This window comes from Scyliorhinus torazame, chromosome 1, assembly GCF_047496885.1.
Source record: "Scyliorhinus torazame isolate Kashiwa2021f chromosome 1, sScyTor2.1, whole genome shotgun sequence".
Taxonomy (NCBI): domain Eukaryota; kingdom Metazoa; phylum Chordata; class Chondrichthyes; order Carcharhiniformes; family Scyliorhinidae; genus Scyliorhinus; species Scyliorhinus torazame.
Window position 1 is genome coordinate 238,615,269 of NC_092707.1, and position 21,273 is coordinate 238,636,541.

Consider the following 21,273-nt stretch of genomic DNA (forward strand, 5'->3'; position numbering starts at 1 on the left):
ACTGACCCAGCCTTTCCTCAATCTAATCTGGTCAGTTACCCGAAGGTGCATCTCCTGTAACATTATCACGTCCGCCTTCAGTCCCCCAAGATGCGCGAACACACGTGCCTTCTTGACCGGCCCATTTAACCCTCGAACATTCCACGTGATCAGCCTAGTTGGGGGGCTCATTGCCGCCCCCCTTCGCCGATCAGCCATCCCCTTTTTTGGGCCCACCTCCAGCCCAAGCTCTGTGCCTCCACTGGTCCGCCCCCAGGCAGCCTCCGCCCCCAACCTTCTCTCTGTCCCTTAGCCCAAGTCCCTCCCTCATCAGCAGAACATTTACCCCCTCCCTCCCAAATAACAACACTCTGTAACCCAACCCCTTTAATAAACCGAACATATGCACCCCCCCCCACTGCGCTTCCGTCAGCTAGCCCGCACAGCTAGCTTGGTGGCCCCCATCTCTAGCGCCAGATAGTCTCCCACCTATTGTTCCCTCCCCACCCTCCCCCTTATACAACATACTCCAACATCAAACAATCCCCACACAATTGCCCGACAGAAAAACACCAAGATCTAAACAAGCACACCTCCATCCCCCAACAGTGCAAATGAAAACCGTAACTCACTCAGCTCTACCGCTGGTCCCAAATCAATGCAAAAGGCATTACAAACAGCTTCCACAAAACAAAAAGCGAGGAACGTTTTTTCTTTTTTTTTTTAAAAACAAGAACGTTGCAACAAAGTTCTAAAGTTCTCAGTCCAGCACCAGTCCTCAGGCGACTCGAAATAAAAGTGCTGTTCCTCATGCGTGACCCAGAGACGGGCCGAATACAACAGTCCGAACTTCACCTTTTTCTTAAAAAGGATCGACCTAATCTGGTTGAAGCCTTCTCTTCTCCTGGCCACCTCCACACTCGGGTCTTGGTAAACCCGCAGGAAACTGTTGTCCCACTTACAGTTCCGTGTCTGCTTGGCCCACTGTAGAATGCGCTCCTTATCCAAGTACCTGTGGAATCTCACCACCATTGCCCTCGGGGGGGGGGGGGGGGGGGGTCTCCCATTCGCGGCTTCCTCACGAGTGTTCTGTGAGCCCTGTCCACCCCCAAGGGTCGGGAGAATGCCCCATGCCCCAGCAGCTTCTCAAACAAATCTGCGGTGTATGCCCCAGCGTCCGCTCCTTCGGACCCCTCCGGCAGCCCAACGATTCTCAAGTTCTGCCGGCGGGACCTATTTTCTAGGTCCGCCACCTTCTCCAGGAGCTTCTTCTGCTGGTCTCTCAGCATCCCCACCTCCAACTCCACCGCGGTTTGATGTTCCTCCTGCTCAGCCAGCGCCTTCTCTACCTTCTGGATCGCCCGATCCTGGGCGTCCAACCTAAGCTCCAGCTGCTCAACCAATGCTTTTATCGGGTCCAAGCAGTCCCATTTCTGCTTAGCAAAGCCTTCCTGAATAACTTGCATCAGCTGCTCCGTTGACCACTGGGTCGACAAACCAGAGGTCCGGTCCTCCGCCATGCTGTCTCCCGCTGCAGCTTCAGCCCAAGCCTTCTCTGTCTTTCTGTTTCTGTCATTACGAGCACTTCTAGTCTTCTCTCCATGCACTGATGTGGGAATTCAGTACACAATTGCCTCAGTCATCAGTTTCACAATTCAAGTCCGGTAGAAAATCGGGGGAAAAGGTCTAAAAGTTCGACCAGAGCGGGAGCCACCAAATGTGCGACTTACTCCTTCATAGCCACCACCTGAAGTCTCAGAAGCAACTTTTTCTTTCCTCAGGTGGGTTGTGATCTGGAACGCACTGTCCTCATCTTAATATTTTAACTAGGCACCTGCCAATGGATTTGATCTCTCCTCCAGCTTTAATACCTGCTGACTGGGTTTCCAGGTCTCAGGAAAACTCGTAGCTGAAAGGAAACAAGGACTGTTGGATGAGACAAGCAGGTGTCTTTTCCGCACAGCTGGTGGTTCAGGAGGAATGGCAGAGTTACCTTCAAGCCCACCATCCTATCTTGTTAACTTACCCAGCAATTAAAGTGCTGGGTTGGTGTGGAGACTGTGGAGGCTTTATGGGTGCGGATGGAGTCATGCTCATGTAGGGGTTGGGGCGAAGGGCGTTGGTGACTGCTTTGCTACCTTTTTCTCCGGAGAAGTACTCACGGAAACCGGTGGTGACCTCCACACTGAAGATATGGAGACAATTTTGGCAGCAGTTCAATGGTGAAGAGGGGGACTTCCGGTTGCAGCTATGCGGAACTAAGTCGCACGTTCGGCAGCTCCCGCCAGAAACTGACTTTTGGGCTCTTTTTAGGGCCCCCAGCGGCATTTGTTCGACGGTTCCCAGTGTGGAAAGGTGACAGTAACATTTCCCCGGCACTGTATGGATTGGACCAGGAGTGGAGTGGTGAAATAAGTAGTTTTGGCGCAGCGAAAAGTGCGAGGGAGGAAAAGCAAGATGGCGGCGGGTCGAGACCAGGCAGCGTGGGCGCAGTGGTCGCAGGAACAGCAGGAGTTTCTCCAGCGCTACTGCACGGAATTGAAGGCAGAGCCATTGGAGCCGATGAAGGCTTCGATAGACAAGCTGCTCGAGACACAGAAGGCCCAAGGGGCGGCGATCCGGGAGGTGCGACAAAAAGCCTCGGAGAACGAGGACGAGATCTTGGGCCTGGCGGTGAAGGGAGAGGCGCACGAGGCGATGCATAAGAAATGGCAGGAAAAGTTCGAGGACATGGAGAATCGGTCGAGGAGGAAGAACCTGCGGATGCTTGGGTCTACGGAGGAAGTGGAGGGGTCGGATGTTGGAGCATACGTGGTCACGATGCTGAACACGTTGATGGGTGCGGGGGCCTTCCCGAGGCCCCTGGAGCTGGAGAGGGTCCACCGAGTCCTGGCTAGGAGGCCCAAGCCCAACAAGCCACCACGGGCGGTGCTGGTGCAGTTCCACCACTTCGTGGACAGGGAGTGTGTCCTAAGGTGGGCAAAGAAGGAGCGGAGCAGCAGTTGGGAAAATGCCGAGGTCCGGATATACCAGGACTGGAGCGCAGAGGTGGCCAAGAAGAGGGCCGGGTACAATCGGGCTAAGGCGGCTCTGCATCGGAAGGGGTGAAATTCGGAATGTTGCAGCCGGCGCGACTGTGGGTCACTTTCAGGTACCGCCACTACTACTTCAAGGCGCCAGAGAAGGCATGGACCTTTACCCAGGCCGAAAAGTTGGGACTCGGATTGAGGGTCAGTTGCGAGGGGATGTCGAGAGGGGATTGATGGGATTGTTGTGTTTTGGGGGGGGGGGGGATGTTCGGTTCTGTTTGAGACTGTTTTTTTTTTTTGAGAGCTGGGTGGGGTAGGGTGAAATGGTTCGTAGTGGGGGTTTGGTGAGAGTGTGGGCGTCGGTGGTTGGAAGAGGGGGCCCCATTGGGGGGGGGGGGGGCGAGGTGGGGGAGCTGGGATCAGGCCGCGAAAGGGAGCTGGGCCAGAGGGGGCGAGGCCGGCTTGGTAGAAAGCGCGGGCTTTTTCCCCGTGCTAGGGAAGGAAGGGGGCGGGGTCGGGGGAGACGTGTGGTGGTGGAGAGGAGCACCCGCTGATGGACGGGGGGGGGGGGGTCGATGGAGTGGCGGGAGCGGCCGGGGTCAGCTGACTTACAGGAGTGCTATGGGGCGAGCAACGCAGCTGGGGGGGGGCCTAGCTTTGGGGGGGGGGGGGGGGGGGAGACTGGGTTGCTGCTGCATTGGCCAAAGGGGAGCTGATGCCTGAAGAGAGTGTCGGGGCGGGGGTCTGCCGCTGGGGGAACGGAGAGTGCGGGAGGCGCGGCACGTGGCTGGCCTAGAAAGGGAGATGGCTAATCGGCTGGGGGGGGGGGGGGGGGGGGGGGGGGGGGCAGCCCCCTGACCCGGCTGATAACTTGGAATGTGAGTGGCCTGAACGGGCCAGTCAAGAGGGCCCGTGTGTTCGTGTTCCTGAAGGGACTGAAGGCAGATGTGGTCATGCTCCAGGAGACGCATTTGAGGGTGGCAGACCAGGTTAGGCTGAGAAACGGGTGGGTAGGGCAGGTTTTTCACTGGGGTTGGACGCAAAGAATCGAGGGGTGGCGATTTTGTTGGGGAAGCGGGTGTCGTTTGAGGCGCTGAGCATCGTGGCAGAGAATGGAGGTGGGTACGTGACGGTAAGTGGTAAGCTGCAGGGGGTGAGGGTGGTCTTGGTGAATGTGTATGCCCCGAATTGGGACGGTGCCGGATTTATGCGGCGCATGTTGGGCCGAATTCTGGACCTGGAGGCAGGGAGCTTGATAATGGGTGGGGGGACTTTAATACGGTATTGGATCCAGCATTGGACCGCTCTAGGTCCAGGACGGGTAAGAGGCCGGCGGCGGCGGGTTTATGGACCAGATGGGAGGAGTGGACCCATGGAGGTTTATTAGGCCAGGGGCCAGGGAATTCTCTTTCTTTTCCCACGTCCATAAAGCCTACTCCCGGATTGACCTCTTCGTTTTGAGCAGGGCGCTGATCCCGAGGGTGGAGGACACGGAGTATTCGGCCATAGCCATCTCAGACCATGCCCGCATTGGGTGGAGCTGGAGCTAGGGGAGGAGAGGAACCAGCGCCCGCTGTGGCGCCTGGAGGTGGGTTTGCTGGCGGATGAGGAGGTGAGCAGGCGGATCTGGGGATGCATTGAAAGCTATCTAGAGGCTAACGATAATGGGGAGGTGCAGGTGGGGGTGGTCTGGGAGGCACTGAAGGCGGTGATTAGGGGAGAGCTAATCTCCACTAGGGCCCACAAGTAGAGGAAGGAGAGGAGAGAGAGGGAGAGGTTGGTGGGGGAGATTTTAAGGGTAGTTAGGAGGTATGCAGAGGGCCCCGAGAAGGGATTACTCAAGGAGCGACAAAGCCTCCAGGCCGAGTTCAACCTGTTGACGATCAAGAAAGTGGAGGTGCAGTGGAGGAAGGCGCAAGGGGCGGTGTATGAATATGGGGAGAAGGCTAGCCGGATGCTGGCACGCCAGCTTTGGAAGCAGGAGGCAGCGAGAGAGATTGGGGGAGTTAGGGATAAAGGGGGAGCACGGAGCGGAGTGCGGTGGGATAAATGGGGTATTTAGAAACTTCTATGACGGGCTGTATAGGTCTTAGCCCCCGACGGAGATGGGGGGGGGGGGGATGCGCGTTTTCTGGACCGGCTGAGGTTCCCGAGGGTAGAGGAGGGGCAGGTGGCGGGGCTTGGGGCACCGGTAGGGCTGGAGGAGCTGACTAAGGGGCTGGGGAGTATGCAGGCGGGGAAGGCACCGGGGCCAGATGGGTTCCCGGTGAAATTTTACAGGAAGTATATGGACCTGTTGGACCGACTACTAGTGAGGACTTACAGTCCCCGATGGAGGAGGGGGGGGGTGTCCTACCCCCGACGATGTCCAGGGCGCTGATCTGACTGATCTTGAAGGGGGACAAGGACCCTTTACAGTGTGGGTCGTATAGGCCAATCTCGCTCCTCAACGTGGATGCAAAGGTGTTGGCTACCAGAGTTGAGGACTGTGTCCCGGGGGTGATCCACGAGGACCAGACGGGTTTCGTGAAGGGAAGGCAGCTAAACACCAATGTGCGGAGGCTCCCAAATGTAATCATTATGCCTGCAGTGGCGGGGGAAGCGGAGATAGTGGCGGCTATGGATGCGGAGAAGGCCTTTGATAGGGTGGAGTGGGGGTACCTGTGGGAAGTGTTGAGGAGGTTCGGGTTCGGGGAGGGATTCGTTAGTTGGGTTAGGTTACTATACGAAGCCCCGGTGGCGAGTGTGGCCACAAATCGGAGGAGGTCGGAATACTTTCGGCTGTACCGGGGGAGGAGGCAGGGGTGCCCCCTAGCCCCCCTGCTATTTGCGTTGGCAATTGAGCCTTTTGCAATGGCTTTGAGGGAGTCCAGGAACTGGAGGGGCTGGTGCGGGGCCGGGGGGGGGGGGGGGGGGGGGGGGGGGGGGGTAAATCGCTCTATGCCGACGACCTGTTATTGTATGTGGCGGACCCGGTGGGGGGGGGGGGGATTGCCGGAGTTGATGCGGATCCTCAGGGAGTTTGGAGACTTTTCCGGGTATAAGCTCAACATGGGGAAGAGTGAGCTATTCGTAATACACCCAGGGGACCAGGGAAGGGGGATAGACGAGCTTCCACTGAAGAGGGCGGAAAGGAGTTTTCGGTACCTAGGGATCCAGGTGGCCAGGAGCTGGGGGGCCCTACACATGCTCAACTTGACGAGGCTGGTGGAGCAGATGGAGGAGTAGTTTAAAAGGTGGGATATGCTGCCACTCTCCCTCGCGGGTAGGGTACAGTCGGTGAAGATGACGGTGCTCCAGAGGTTCCTTTTTATATTCCAGTGCCTCCCCATCCTAATCCCCAAGGCCTTTTTTAAGCGGGTCAGCAGGAGCATCATGGGGTTTGTATGGGTGAAAAAGACCCCGAGGGTGAGAAGGGTGTTTCTGGAACGGAGCAGGATCAGAGGAGTTAGGCGTTGCCTAATCTGTGTGGGTACTACTGGGCTGTCAATGTGGCGACGATACGCAGGTGAGTAATAGAGGGGGAGGGGGCGGCGTGGAAGAGGCTGGAGATGGCGTCCTGTGTGGGCACGAGCCTGAGAGCGCTCCCGCCGACAAGGTACACCACGAGTCCAGTGGTGGCGGCGACCCTCAAAAATTGGGGGCAGTAGAGATGCCACAGGGGGGAACCAGAGGATTCGGTGTGGTCCCCAATCCGAGAGAACCATCGGTTTGTCCTGGGCAGAATGGATGGGGGGTTCCTGAGCTGGCACAGGACAGGTATTAGAAGGATGGTGTCCTGATTATAGATGGGACGTTTGCGAGCCTTGGGGCGTTGGGAGGAAAAATTCAGACTCCCCCCTGGAAATGCCTTCAGTTACATGCAGGTAAGGGCGTTTGTAAGACGGCAGGTGAGGGAATTCCCGTTGCTGCCAGCACGTAGGATCCAGGATAGTGTGCTCTCGGGGGTGTGGGTTGGAGAAGGCAAGATCTCGGCGATCTACCAGGAGATGCAGGAGGAGGAGGAGGCCTCGGTGGAGGAGCTGAAAGGTAAATGGGAGGAGGAGCTGGGGGAGGAGATAGATGAGGGTACGTGGGCGGACACCCTGAGTAGGGTAAATTCTTCCTCCTTGTGCGCCAGGCTTAGCCTGATACAATTTAAGGTTCTGCACAGGGCGCACATGACTGGGGCAAGGCTGAGTCGGTTTTTTGGAGTAGTGGACAGGTGTGTGAGGTGTTCGGGGAGCCCAGCAAATCATGCCCACATATTCTGGGCGTGCCAAGCGCTGGATGGTTGCGAGGACGGTGTCTAAGGTGGTAAACACCCGGGTTAAACTGTGTTGGGGGCTCGCACTATTTGGGGTATCGGACAAGCCGAGAGTGCAGGAGGCAAAAGAGGCCAGTATTCTGGCCTTTGCGTCCCTGGTAGCCCGGCGGAGGATTCTGCTACAGTGGAAGGATGCGAGGCCCCCAAGTGTGCAAGCCTGGATCAGTGACATGGCAGGATACATTAAATTGGAGAGGGTAAAGTTTGTCTTGAGAGGGTCTGTGCAAGGGTTCTTCAGGCGGGTGGCAACCATTCCTAGACTTTCTAGCGGAGTGTTAGTAGGTGGTCAGCAGCAGCACAACCCCGGGGGGGGGGGGGGGGCTTTATGTTTACTACTGTGTTTATTATCGTTCAATGGGGGGCTTGTATATTGGGGGAATACGTGACAAAGCTATAAGATGTTTATTTATGTGTTCTTTGTTTTTTCTTATTTCTGTAAGGGTGGTGGGTTTTGTTGAAAATATGTGAACATTTGAATTAAAATATATATTTTTTTAAAGTTGGTAGGGTTTAGGGAGGTACGGTAACACAGTGGTTATCACTGTGGCTTCACAGCGTCAGGGACCGGGTTTGATTCCCGGATTGGTCACTGTCTGTGTGGAGTCTGCAAATTCTCCCAGCGTCTGCGTGGGTTTCCTCCGGGTGCTCCGGTTTCCTCCCACAAGTCCCAAAAGACGTGCTTGTTAGGTGAATTGGACATTCTGAATTCTCCCTGAGTGTATCCGAACAGGCGCCGTAGTGTGACGACCAGGGGATTTTCACAGTAACATCTTTGCAGTGTTAATGTAAGTCTACTTGGGGCACTAATAGAGATTATTATTATTGTGCGACCCACATGTTCATGCCAGCAAGGTCGGACGCTAGGTTTAAGGGATGAAGGAGAAGGGGGATGTTGTGATGAAGGATTTGTTTTTGGAGGGCCGATTTGCGAGCTTGGAGGAGTTGGCGGGGGAATTGTGGACTCTCATGGGCGGAAACATTTAGATATTTACAGGTGCGCAACTTCACTCAGAAGATCTTTCTGCGTTCCCGGTGGTGCCCCCTTCCTGGTTGCAGGAGAGGGTTTTGTCAGTGGCAGGAATGGAGGAGGGGAGTACTTTGGAGATTTTTCGGAGGCTAAAAGTGGAGGAGGCGGTATTCTTGGAGGGGGTTAAGGCCAAGTGAGAGATGGAGTTGAAGTTCGAGCTGGAGGAGGGTGATGCGAGATTCTGCATAGGGTGAACACAACGTCATCATGTGCGAGGTTGGTGTGAGGTTGGGGCTGATACAGTTGAAGGTATTGCATAGGGCCCATTTGACCAAATTCAGGATGAGCAGAGCTCATGGGCTCTGGGTCTCCTTTTTGGCGATCCTACAAATTGTACCGAAACCTTGTCCCTCGGGGCCATATTCAGGGTATCGGACCTGCCGGAGCTGCAGACTGGGGCGGAGGCTGATGTCCAGGCCTTCGCCTCGCTAATTTGCTCGACGGCGGGGATGATGGGTTGGAGATAATTTCCTCCACCCAGCACCTCGGTATGGCTCAGGGATCTCATGGAATTTTTGTACCTTGAGAAGGGGGGGGGGGGGGGGGGTTGTTTGTTATTACCCGTTATTGTTTTCATGTATAAAATTTTAAAAGTTGAATATTTTTTAAAAAAAAACTCTCCCTGCAATTGGACTCCACGCTAACCACACCACAAACCCTCTCATTTCCCATCAGCAACCCAATGACATCTACAGGCTTCAATCACCTTCCTGGGCTGTGATGCTCTCCTCAATGCGCCCCCAAATACTTGTTGGCCTATGATTTGCTCAACAGCCTTGTTGCAATATCTCATACTCCCACTCTCCCCCCTCCCCCCCCCCCCCCCCCCCCCCCCCCCCCACCCCCGCGTCATTTCCTCCAATCCCCCTCCACCCGATGGATAATTGAACCAGCTACTCTACAGCAAAATACGAGAGAAAATGATGGCATAAACCACAAGCACTCCAGCATCTTACCGAACATGCAGATCTGCATGGTATTTTTTTCCATGTAAAGTTCCTAGCAATGTCGGATTTTCACCATTTCTGAAATTTAGTGTAGCATCATACACAGCTGGAACTAAAAGGAAATAATTTCAGATGAAAACAATACAATAAAAGTCAAATATAATCTACAATTATAAAATGAATTGTGATCAAGTAAACCCAATAATAACAATGGCCAATTAGTAAAAGGCAAAATGACTTTAGTCATAATTGCAGTGTGATTTATACCATTGCAGGTTCATCATCTTGTTGAGGCAAAAAAGGCAATTTTTCATCTTTGAAGTAGGAAATGGGAAATGGGGGATTTCCCAACACCGCCATTCTACCTCCCACCCAGCAGTTGCCCCACAGCTCCATCCCCATTATTTCCTGCTGGGGATAGGCTGGATTCAAGGCTGGTGCCTCCCGTAGAGCTCCAGAGACACATACTGCATGCCAAGCATCAGGTTAAAAGATTCACCTCATTGTAACCTTCTTAACTGCTCTTAATCAATGGGCGCGATTCACCCAAATGGGAACAAAGTGCATTTAGCTGCATTTTTCCTGGCGCTTACAGTGCCGGTAAATACATGGCTACTCAATGCAACTCACGTTGTACAAGGGGCCTGAACGGGAAATACGCGACCGAGTCCACACAGAGCCCCTACATCCCCGTTTGAACAGTGGGGAGCTCCACTTACTTGACCTCCCAAGTGTAACAAGAGAAAATGGCGTCCCGATCTCGGAGGCCCCCAAAGCGATCCGCGACCTCCCCCCACCCACCCCCCCAGCCCAAATGCACTACGGGAGGGTCCCAGAAATAAGGGCAGGAATCCCAGAATAAGATTCTACCCACCATTTTCAATGCCTGCCTGACAAAGGCTGGCCCAAAATCTTGGGTTATGCATATTAAAGTTAGCACAAGGATTTTTTGGTTTTGAGGCCATGATGTTTTATTTATATAACAAATGTGGTAGTTTATTAATGTTTTCATAATTATGTTTTCATAATTACGTTTTCATAATAATGGGCATGATTTAATGGAACATTTTCGAACTGTGGTAGCGAGCAGGCACTACTGCAAGCTTTCCGATCCGGCGATGCCACCAGCGGTATTAAACGTTAATTGGTCCACTTACCGAGGCCCCACAGGCTTCACGCCACAAATGATGGTCCCACTGGCTGATTCGCCAGAACCGTGTCTGCCAGCTCCCAGCCAACAAGGGGGTGCAGCACTTGAACTGATCCCGCAGAGCAAACCCCGCACAGCTCGCAGCCGTGCCACCGAGGAGACCAGCCCCACGATTTAGGGATGCTGGCCAGGCCAGATTGTTGGCCGTGGTGGGGGTGGAGTATGCAGGAATCGTGACCTCAGACCATGCACCACACTGGCTAAAGGTCAGGCTTATTTCGAGGTGACTTCCGGGTGCGGCGATGACCAGCTGAGTCGCACGTTTCGGCAGCTCCCTGTGAAACGGACTTTTGGGCTCTTGATAGGAGCCCCAACGGCAATTTTGACGGCTAAAAACACTGTGCGGTAAACCAGAAGGGAATCCCCCCTGGACACGGATGGAAAAAGGAGGAGAGAGTGGCCAGGTTGCAGTGGATCCTTTAGAACAGCGGCAAGGAAGGCAAGCAAAAACCAAGATGGCGTCGGAAGGTGGCAGTTTAACATGGGGCCCTGAACAACAAGAGTTCTTGAAATGCTGTGTGGAAGAGATCAAAAAGGAAATGAAGAAAGAGCTGTTGGCCCCGATACTACAGGCGATCGAAGGGCTAAAGGAGGAACAAAAGACCCAGGAGCGGGAGCTTCGGGTCGTGAAGGCAAAGGCAGCCGAGAATGAGGACGATATACAGGGCCTGGTGGTGAAGACGGAGACGCAGGAGGCACATCAGAAACGATGTGTGGAAAGGTTGGAGGCACTGGAAAACAACGCAAGGAGGAACAACCTGAGGATTCTTGGTCTTCCTGAAGGTGTGGAGGGAGCGGACGTCGGGGCATATGTGAGCACGATGCTGCACTCGTTAATGGGAGCGGAGGCCCCGGCGGGTCCGTTGGAGGTGGAGGGAGCATACCGAGTGATGGCGCGAGGACCGAGAGCAGGAGAAATTCCCAGAGCCATAGTGGTGAGATTCCTCCGTTTTAAGGATAGAGAAATGGTCCTTAGATGGGCGAAGAAAACTCGGAGCAGTAAATGGGAGAACGCGGTGATCCGCGTTTATCAAGACTGGAGTGCGGAGGTGACGAGAAGGAGGGCGAGCTTTAATCGGGCCAAGGCGGTGCTTCATAAAAAGAAGATAAAATTTGGAATGCTGCAACCGGCAAGACTGTGGGTCACATATCGAGGGAGGCACCACTACTTTGAGACGGCAGATGAAGCGTGGACATTTATTGTGGAAGAAAAACTGGAATGAGCGGGTTATTAAAAAGAACGTTCGAACAAAGTGGTGGGGCGAATGTGGGGGGCAAAGAGGGGTTTTATGTACTAATCCTGCGATGTGGTAACTTTTCTCTCTCCCACAGGTGGTGATGGGGGGAGCAGCGGAGGTGGAGGAGATGGGGCGTTGGCCATTGGGGGCGGGGCCAAGGGAGAAGCGCGGGCTTGGTTCCCGCGCTATGATAATCATGGCGGGAATAGAGAAGCAGGAAGGAGGGGGCGTCGCACGGTGCGAGCCGAGGTCACGGGGGGGGAAGCCGAGGTCAGCCAGAGTTTGCTGACTTCTGGGAGCAACATGGGGGGAGTAATTACGCTAGCGGGGGATCTAGCGGGGGGGGGGTGGGAGGGGGGAATTACTGGGTTGCTGCTGCTGGGGAGAGGGGGGAGCTGGTATGGGAGAGGATGGGCGGGGGGGGGCACCGCCTGGGGGAGATACAGCTGCGTGGGAACCGGGTGAGGAGCTGGAAAAAGGTGATGGCTAATCGACAGGGGGGGGGGGGTAGGAAGCCCCCCAACTCGGCTGATCACGTGGAACGTGAGAGGGCTGAACGGGCCGATAAAGAGGGCACGGGTACTCGCACACCTTAAGAAACTTAAGGCAGATGTGGTTATGTTACAGGAAACGCACCTGAAACTGATAGACCAGGTTAGGCTACGCAAAGGATGGGTGGGGCAGGTGTTCCATTCGGGGCTAGATGCGAAAAACAGGGGGGTGGCTATATTAGTGGGGAAGCGGGTAATGTTCGAGGCAAAGACTATAGTGGCGGATAACGGGGGCAGATACGTGATGGTGAGTGGCAAACTACAGGGGGAGACGGTGGTTTTGGTAAACGTATATGCCCCGAACTGGGATGATGCCAATTTTATGAGGCGGATGCTAGGACGCATTCCGGACCTAGAGATGGGAAAGCTGATAATGGGGGGGGATTTTAATACGGTGTTGGAACCAGGGCTGGATAGGTCGAAGTCCAGGACTGGAAAGAGGCCGGCAGCAGCCAAGGTACTTAAAGATTTTATGGAGCAGATGGGAGGTGTAGACCCGTGGAGATTTAGCAGACCTAGGAGTAAGGAGTTCTCGTTTTTCTCCTATGTCCATAAAGTCTACTCGCGAATAGACTTTTTTGTGCTGGGTAGGGCATTGATCCCGAAGGTGAGGGGAACGGAGTATACGGCTATAGCCATTTCGGATCACGCTCCACACTGGGTGGACTTGGAGATAGGGGAGGAAACAGGAGGGCGCCCACCCTGGAGAATGGACATGGGACTAATGGCAGATGAGGGGGTGTGTCTAAGGGTGAGGGGGTGCATTGAAAAGTACTTGGAACTCAATGATAATGGGGAGGTCCAGGTGGGAGTGGTCTGGGAGGCGTTGAAGGCGGTGGTTAGAGGGGAGCTGATATCAATAAGGGCACATAAAGGGAAGCAGGAGAGTAAGGAACGGGAGCGGTTGCTGCAAGAACTTTTGAGGGTGGACAGACAATATGCGGAAGCACCGGAGGAGGGACTGTACAGGGAAAGGCAAAGGCTACATGTAGAATTTGACTTGCTGACTACAGGCACTGCAGAGGCACAATGGAGGAAGGCACAGGGTGTACAGTACGAATATGGGGAGAAGGCGAGCAGGTTGCTGGCACACCAATTGAGGAAAAGGGGAGCAGCGAGGGAAATAGGGGAGTGAGGGATGAGGAAGGAGAGATGGAGCGGGGAGCGGAGAGAGTGAATGGAGTGTTCAAGACATTTTATAAAAAATTATATGAAGCTCAACCCCCGGATGGGAGGGAGAGAATGATGGGCTTCTTGGATCGGCTGGAATTTCCCAAGGTGGAAGAGCAGGAAAGGGTGGGACTGGGAGCACAGATCGAGGTAGAAGAAGTGGTGAAAGGAATTAGGAGCATGCAGGCGGGAAAGGCCCCGGGACCGGATGGACTCCCAGTCGAATTCTATAGAAAATATGTGGACTTGCTCGCCCCGGTACTGACGAGGACCTTTAATGAGGCAAAGGAAAGGGGACAACTGCCCCCGACTATGTCTGAAGCAACGATATCGCTTCTCTTAAAGAAGGAAAAGGACCCGCTACAATGCGGGTCCTATAGACCTATTTCCCTCCTAAATGTAGATGCCAAGGTCCTGGCCAAGGTAATGGCAATGAGAATAGAGGAATGTGTCCCGGGGGTGGTCCACGAGGACCAAACTGGGTTTGTGAAAGGGAGACAGCTGAACACGAATATACGGAGGTTGTTAGGGGGAATGATGATGGCCCCACCAGAGGGAGAAACGGAGATAGTAGTGGCGATGGATGCCGAGAAAGCATTTGATAGAGTGGAGTGGGATTATTTGTGGGAGGTGTTGAGGAGATTTGGGTTTGGAGAGGGGTATGTTAGATGGGTGCAGCTGTTGTATAGGGCCCCAGTGGCGAGCGTGGTCACGAATGGACGGGGATCTGCATATTTTCGGCTCCATAGAGGGACAAGGCAGGGATGCCCTCTGTCCCCATTATTGTTTGCACTGGCGATTGAGCCCCTGGCGATAGCGTTGAGGAGTTCCAAGAAGTGGAGGGGAGTGCTTAGGGGAGGAGAAGAGCACCGGGTATCTTTGTATGCGGACGATTTGCTACTATACGTGGCGGACCCGGCGGAGGGGATGCCAGAAATAATGCGGATACTTGGGGAGTTTGGGGATTTTTCAGGGTATAAATTGAACATCGGGAAAAGTGAGTTGTTTGTGGTGCATCCAGGGGAGCAGAGTAGAGAAATAGAGGACCTACCGTTGAGGAAGGTAACAAGGGACTTTCGTTACCTGGGGGTCCAGATAGCTAAGAATTGGGGCACATTGCATAGGTTAAATTTAACGCGGTTGGTGGAACAGATGGAGGAGGATTTCAAGAGATGGGATATGGTATCCCTGTCAATGGCAGGGAGGGTGCAGGCGGTTAAGATGGTGGTCCTCCCGAGATTCCTCTTTGTGTTTCAGTGCCTCCCGGTGGTGATCACGAAGGCTTTTTTAAAAAGGATTGAAAAGAGCATCATGGGTTTTGTGTGGGCCGGGAAGACCCCGAGAGTGCGGAAGGGATTCTTACAGCGTAGCAGGGATAGGGGGGGGCTGGCACTACCGAGCCTAAGTGAGTATTATTGGGCCGCTAATATTTCAATGGTGAGTAAGTGGATGGGAGAGGAGGAGGGAGCGGCGTGGAAGAGATTAGAGAGGGCGTCCTGTAGGGGGACTAGCCTACAGGCTATGGTGACAGCCCCATTGCCGTTCTTACCGAGGAACTACACCACAAGCCCGGTAGTGGTGGCTACACTGAAGATTTGGGGACAGTGGAGACGGCATAGGGGAAAGACAGGAGCCTTGGGGGGGTCCCCGATAAGAAACAACCATAGGTCTGCCCCGGGGGGAATGGATGGGGGATATGGAATGTGGCAAAGAGCAGGAATAACGCAACTGAAAGATCTGTTTGTGGATGGGAAGTTCGCGAGTCTGGGAGCGCTGACCGAGAAATATGGGTTGCCCCAAGGGAATGCATTCAGGTATATGCAACTGAGGGCTTTTGCGAGGCAACAGGTGAGGGAATTCCCGCAGCTCCCGACACAAGAGGTGCAGGACAGAGTAATCTCAAAGACATGGGTGGGGGATGGTAAGGTGTAAGATATATATAGGGAAATGAGGGACGAAGGGGAGACTATGGTAGATGAACTAAAAGGGAAATGGGAAGAAGAGCTGGGGGAGAAGATCGAGGAGGGGCTGTGGGCAGATGCCCTAAGCAGGGTAAACTCGTCGTCCTCGTGTGCCAGGCTAAGCCTGATTCAGTTTAAGGTATTACACAGGGCACATATGACTGGAGCACGGCTCAGTAAATTTTTTGGGGTGGAGGATAGGTGTGCGAGGTGCTCGAGAAGCCCAGCGAATCATACCCATATGTTTTGGTCATGCCCGGCACTACAGGGGTTTTGGATGGGGGTGACAAAGGTGCTTTCAAAAGTAGTAGGAGTCCGGGTCGAACCAAGCTGGGGGTTGGCTATATTTGGGGTTGCACAAGAGCCGGGAGTGCAGGAGGCGAGAGAGGCCGATGTTTTGGCCTTTGCGTCCCTAGTCGCCCGGCGCAGGATATTGCTAATGTGGAAAGAAGCCAAGCCCCCGGGGGTGGAGACCTGGATAAATGACATGGCGGGGTTTATAAAGCTAGAGCGGATTAAGTTCGTCCTAAGGGGGTCGGCTCAAGGGTTCACCAGGCGGTGGCAACCGTTCGTCGAATACCTCGCAGAAAGATAGACGGAATGGGAAAAAGGCAGCAGCAGCAGCAGCCCAGGATCGGGGGGGGGGGGGGGGGGGGGGGGGGGGGGGGGGGGGGGGGGGGGGGGGAGAGAGAGGAGGAGGAGGAGGAACCAGAAGGACTCTCAGGGTTGTTAATATATACTGTATAGTATGTATAGGTCGTTGCTACAGATAATTATATATTGGACTGTTAAATTATATTTTTGGAGTCTTACTTGTGACAAGGCAGTTGCCAATTAGGGCTAGTTTTCATTTTTTGTTAATTATTATTTATTCATTTTTTGTTTATAAAATAGGTCATTGTTATTTGTGTTGTTATAATATTGTGTAAAGGATGCACAATGTACTGTGTTGGTTGACCAAAAATTTTCAATAAAATATTTAATTTTAAAAAAAGGCTTATTTCGAGGTAGGAGCAGAGGCCGGGATGGAGGTTAGATTTGGGGCTTTTGGAGGACAAGGGGTACTGTGAGAAGGTGCGGTTGGTGATTAGAGACTATGTGGTGTTGAATCAGAATGGGGAGGTATCGGTGGCTACATTTTGGGAGGCATTGACGGCAGTGAAGGTTATCTCGTATAAATCGCACAGAGAAAAGAGGAGGCATTCAGGGAGTACTGTGAGAAGTTATATAGGGCCGATCTGGTGGTAAGGAAGGGGATATGGGGCAGTTTTTGGATGAGCTGGAATTCCCAAGGCTGGATGCGGCGAGAAGGCAAGTGCTGGGGGAGCCACTAGGGTGGAAAAAGGTGATGGATAGCCTAAAAGGGATGAAGTCAGGGAAGGCCCGGGACTGAACGGTTACCCGGCGGAGTTCGCAACGGAGTTGGCACCACATTTATTGGGGGTGTTTAGCGAGGCGCTGGAGAAGGGGGAGCTGCCGGAGACACTGAGCCAGGCATCAATCACGCTAACCCCGAAGAAAGGGAAGGATCCATTGGAGAGTGGGTCATACATGTCCATATCACTGTTAAACACAGATGTGAAAGTGTTGGCTAAGTTAGGGCGTGGAGGATGGAAGGATGCGTTTTGGAGGTGATCACAGAGGACCAAACGAGTTTCGTACATGTAATCATGACCCTGTTGAAGGGACGGGTACCATAGGTAGTGGTCTCTATGGACGCAGAGAAGGCTTTTGACCGGGTAGAGTGGCGGTACCTGTTTGAGATTTTGTGCAGGTTTGGGCTGAGGTTTGTGGCGTGGGTGTGTCTGTTGTATGTGGCCCTGGTGGCGAGTGTAGGAAAAGCGAGATGAGTTCAGGGCTTCAGGATGCACAGGGGAACGAGGCATGGGTGTCCACTGTCGCTGCTGGTGTTGGCGCTGGCGATAAGAGTCCTTAGTGATGGCACTTAGGGGTTAGTGATGGCCGTTAGGGGGTCAGTAGAGTAGCTGGGGATGGTGTACGAAGTAGGTAACACCGGGTGTCGTTGTATGCAGACGACCTGCTGCTATACATATTAGACCCATTGGAGAGAACAGGGAGAATTATGAACATACTAAAGGGATTCGGGGCCTTCTCGGGCTATGAGCTGAATGTCTGAAAGACTGGGGTGTTTCCGGTGAATGAGGCGGGTCGGGGAGCCAATTTGGGGGTGTTGCCATTTAGGGTTGGCAGGGACAGGTTTAGGTATTTGGGGGTTTAGGTGACGGGGGAAGTGGGCAACAATGCACAAATGGAACCCAACAAAGTTGGTGAAGGAGGTTAGGGGGGACTTTAGAATATGGGAGACGTTACACCTGATACTGGCGGGGAGGGTCCAGGTGGTAAAAATAAATGTTCTGCCAAGGTTCTGGTTTGTATTCCAGATCCTCCAGAAGGCCTTTTTCCAGAAACTGGATGCAGTGATTTCGGAGTTTATATGGGCAAAGAAGGTAACAAGGGTGAAGATGACCCTGCTACAGAGGCAGAAATGGTGGGATTGGTGTTACCCAATCTGTTGTACTACTACTGGGCGGCAAATGTGGAGAAGGTGAGGCGGTGGTGGGAAGGAGAGGGGTTAGAGTGGGTTAGGATGGAGGAGTCCTGCAAGGGGTCCAGCCTGAGGGCCATGGTGACAGTGGTGCTTCCGCTGGCACCAAGGAGGTACACGGTGAGCCCGGTGGCACAGTCCACGATTAGGGTGTGGAACCAGTTGAGGAGACACTTTAGGATGGAAGAATGTCGGTGCTAACCCCGATGGCTGGGAATCATGGGTTTAAGCCGGGGAGACGGGTGGCATGTAGAGGAGGTGGAGAGAGGTGGGAATGGTGAGGGCAAGAAATTTATATCTGGAGGAGAGGTTTGCAAGCACGGACGGAAGAGATGTGTGAATAATGATCTTTATTGTCACAAGTAGGCTTACATTAACACTGCAATGAGGTTGCTGTGAAAAGCCCCGAGTCACCACACTCCATCGCTGTCCGAGTACACTGAAGGAGAATTCAGAATGTCCAATTCACCTGCCAGCATGTCTTTCAGGACTTGTAGGAGGAAACCGGAGCACCCGGAGGAAACCGTGCAGACTCCACACAGTGACCCAAGTGCTATTAAGCAACAGTGCTAACCACTGCACTACCGTGCGGCGGAAGTTCTGAAGGGAAGTGAGTTCAGGTATATGCAAATGAGAGACTTTGTGCGGAAGGACTGGAGAGGGTTTCCCAAGCTGCCGGAGTATACCTTATTGGAGCGGATTCTGCTCCCAGATGTGGAAGGGGACGGTAGGATATGTACAGGTGGTGGAGGGAGCAGGGGGGAGCACAGGTGGCGAGGATTAAGGAGAAATGGGAGGAGGAGCTGCGGGGGTGGGGGGTGGGAGATAGGATGTGGAGTAAGGTGATGCGCAGGGTGAATTCGACCTCCTCATGTGCGAGGATGAGTTTGTTTCAGTTTAAAGTGGTGCATAGCATGCATATGATTCAGGCGAGGATGAGTGGGAGAAAAACTTGCACAATCTGTGAACTGAGAGGTGTGGAAAATGTTCTTTGATTTATGTTTTTGTACCTTTGATTAAGTTTGGCATAAAATACTGGTTAAAAAACAAGAAACCACATTTTGAGGGGTCCGATGCACCACATGGGTGGCCGCATGAGCCTAGGCATGAGCCTCGGATCTCCACATCGGTCAATGGCCTCTATACTGCCGTCATTAGCCTGGTCTCAGTTCGCTGCCCGGCAAACAGGGCATCCGTGACCTCACTGATGCACTTGTGGGCTGCAGCTTGTGAGATGTCACACAAGTCCCTGATCGAGCCCTAGAATGATCCTGAGGCGTATAGGTTCAGGGCTGCGGTAACCTTGGCGGCAACCGGGTCTCCTCCTCCACGTGGTGCCAAGTCCACGAGGACATGGCATTGGTGCCGCACCATCCCTTTGTTGATGTGGAGCCTCATGCGGCATACACCTGTCCGTCATCTATTCAAAAGATCAGTGATGACTGTACACCTTAGGTCTACGCCGGCCTCCCCCTCTGGGTCCCTCCCTCGCCTGATAGGCGGCTGAGTCCCCTGGGTGTGGGGTGGAGCCATGCACATAGGCCGCTACCTCGAGCCTCTGTCAACGCTGCTGCTGCCACTGCCTTCTCCAGTGCCTGGCCACATGACCTGCCAACAGCACTGCGAGAGCAGCCTCCGTGGGGTCAAAGATATCATCTATCCCGTGTAATATCTGTAAGGAATTGGAAAGAGTGCGAGACTGGCAGCCAGCGGTTTCGTCCACTACGGGACCCCCTGCATGGCTCCATCCCCTCACCCCCCACATCCCTGATCATCTGACATGCCTGCCCACCGAGGGGCCCCTGGTCACCGGACCCCAGACCATGTACCCCAGACACCCGCACATAACGTTACCTGGACCGGGTGCCAGTCCCGGTGCACACACCCACCCTCTGGTCACAGAAATGGACTTCCGGTGGCGGCCATGGAGGAATAGGTCACACATTCGATAGCTCCCGCCTGAATCGGACTGTCAGACCTTTTTTCCTGGATTTTTGTGGACTTTATGAAATAAATCGGTGGAGTTAGCATCAGTAAGGAGGATTTCCCCCCGGTGTATGGATAGATGGACCAGAAGTGGCCGTGTGAAACGAATTAGTTCCGATAGAGGAAAGCGAAGGGAGCTGGCAGAGCGGCGAAGCATGGCAGGCGGCAAGGACCAGGGAGCGGCGGCTCACTGGCTGAAGGAGGAACAGATGGAGTTTTTCAAAAGTTGCTTTGCCGAGCTAAAAAGGGATACACTTGACTCGATGAAAGCATCGATCGACCAAATGGTCGCAACTCAGGCAGCCCAGGGGAAAGCGATCCAGGAGATCGAATTAAAACTTTCCAACCAAGAGGTCGAGATAACTGTGCTGGAACATAAGGTGGAGGTGCTAGAGGACCGCCACAAGCAGATGCAGGAGAAGCTGGAAAACAGAACCAGGAGGCAGAATTTAAGAATCGTTGGCCTCCCTGAAGGTATCGAGGGATCAGATGCGGGAGCGTATGTGGTGAGTATGCTGGAGTCGTTGATGGGAGCGGGGCTTTCCATCGACCCTGGAGCTGGATGGAGCCCACAGAGCCCTCGGAAGGAAACCCAAGGCGAATGACCCGCCAAGGGCCATGGTGGTCCGTTTCCACAGATTTTCAGACAAGGAGCGTGTCCTGCGATGGGCCAAGAAGGAACGGAGCAGCAAGTGGGAGAACAGTGAGGTGCGCATCTATCAGGACCTGGGTGCAGAGCTGGCCAAGAGATGTGCGGGGTTCAACCGGGCAAAGGCGACCCTCTTTAAGAAGGGGGTGAAGTTTGGGGTGTTATACCCAGCGAGACTGTGGGTAACGCACGAGGACCGACACTAATATTTCGAGTCGCCAGATGATGTTTGGACATTTATTAAGGAGAAGAAGTTGGACTCGAGTTAAGGGACACTTAATGCTTCGAAGATGGGGGGAGGCGGCGGTTTGTACTCATGTTCTATTTTAAATAAGATTGTGGTTAGTCATGGGTGAGAGAGTGGGCTGGGAGGACGGTTGGAGGGCGCATTGTTTAGAAGGTGGTTGATACGGGGGCGGGGGGGGGGGGGGGGGGGGGGGCTGAAGCTAGCCCTACCCTTTGGGGGACTGGGTTCTGTTTTAAGTGACTGCGTCTATTTGGCTTTATGGTTATGCTAATGGATTTTGGAGAGCTGATGTTTACTTACTGAAGAATGTGATCTTGTAAATAGGTTTTTTCTATGTGGGAAGAGGGGCCTGAACAATAGGGCGATAGCCTGACCGGCACCTGGGGCGGGGGCTATCGGGGTCAGCA

At 53.8% G+C, this 21,273-nt stretch overlaps 1 protein-coding gene across 4 annotated transcripts in view; it reads right to left on the reverse strand.

Annotated features, from left to right (window-relative positions):
• The window catches only part of agpat4 (1-acylglycerol-3-phosphate O-acyltransferase 4 (lysophosphatidic acid acyltransferase, delta)), a 313,768-nt gene that overhangs the window by 102,137 nt on the left and 190,358 nt on the right, over positions 1-21,273 (reverse strand). For all 4 annotated transcript variants that reach the window (XM_072503738.1, XM_072503709.1, XM_072503730.1 and 1 more), the window contains one exon: positions 9,298-9,400. In XM_072503738.1, the coding sequence (XP_072359839.1) occupies positions 9,298-9,400 (103 nt within the window). The remainder of the gene's footprint in view (positions 1-9,297; positions 9,401-21,273) is intronic.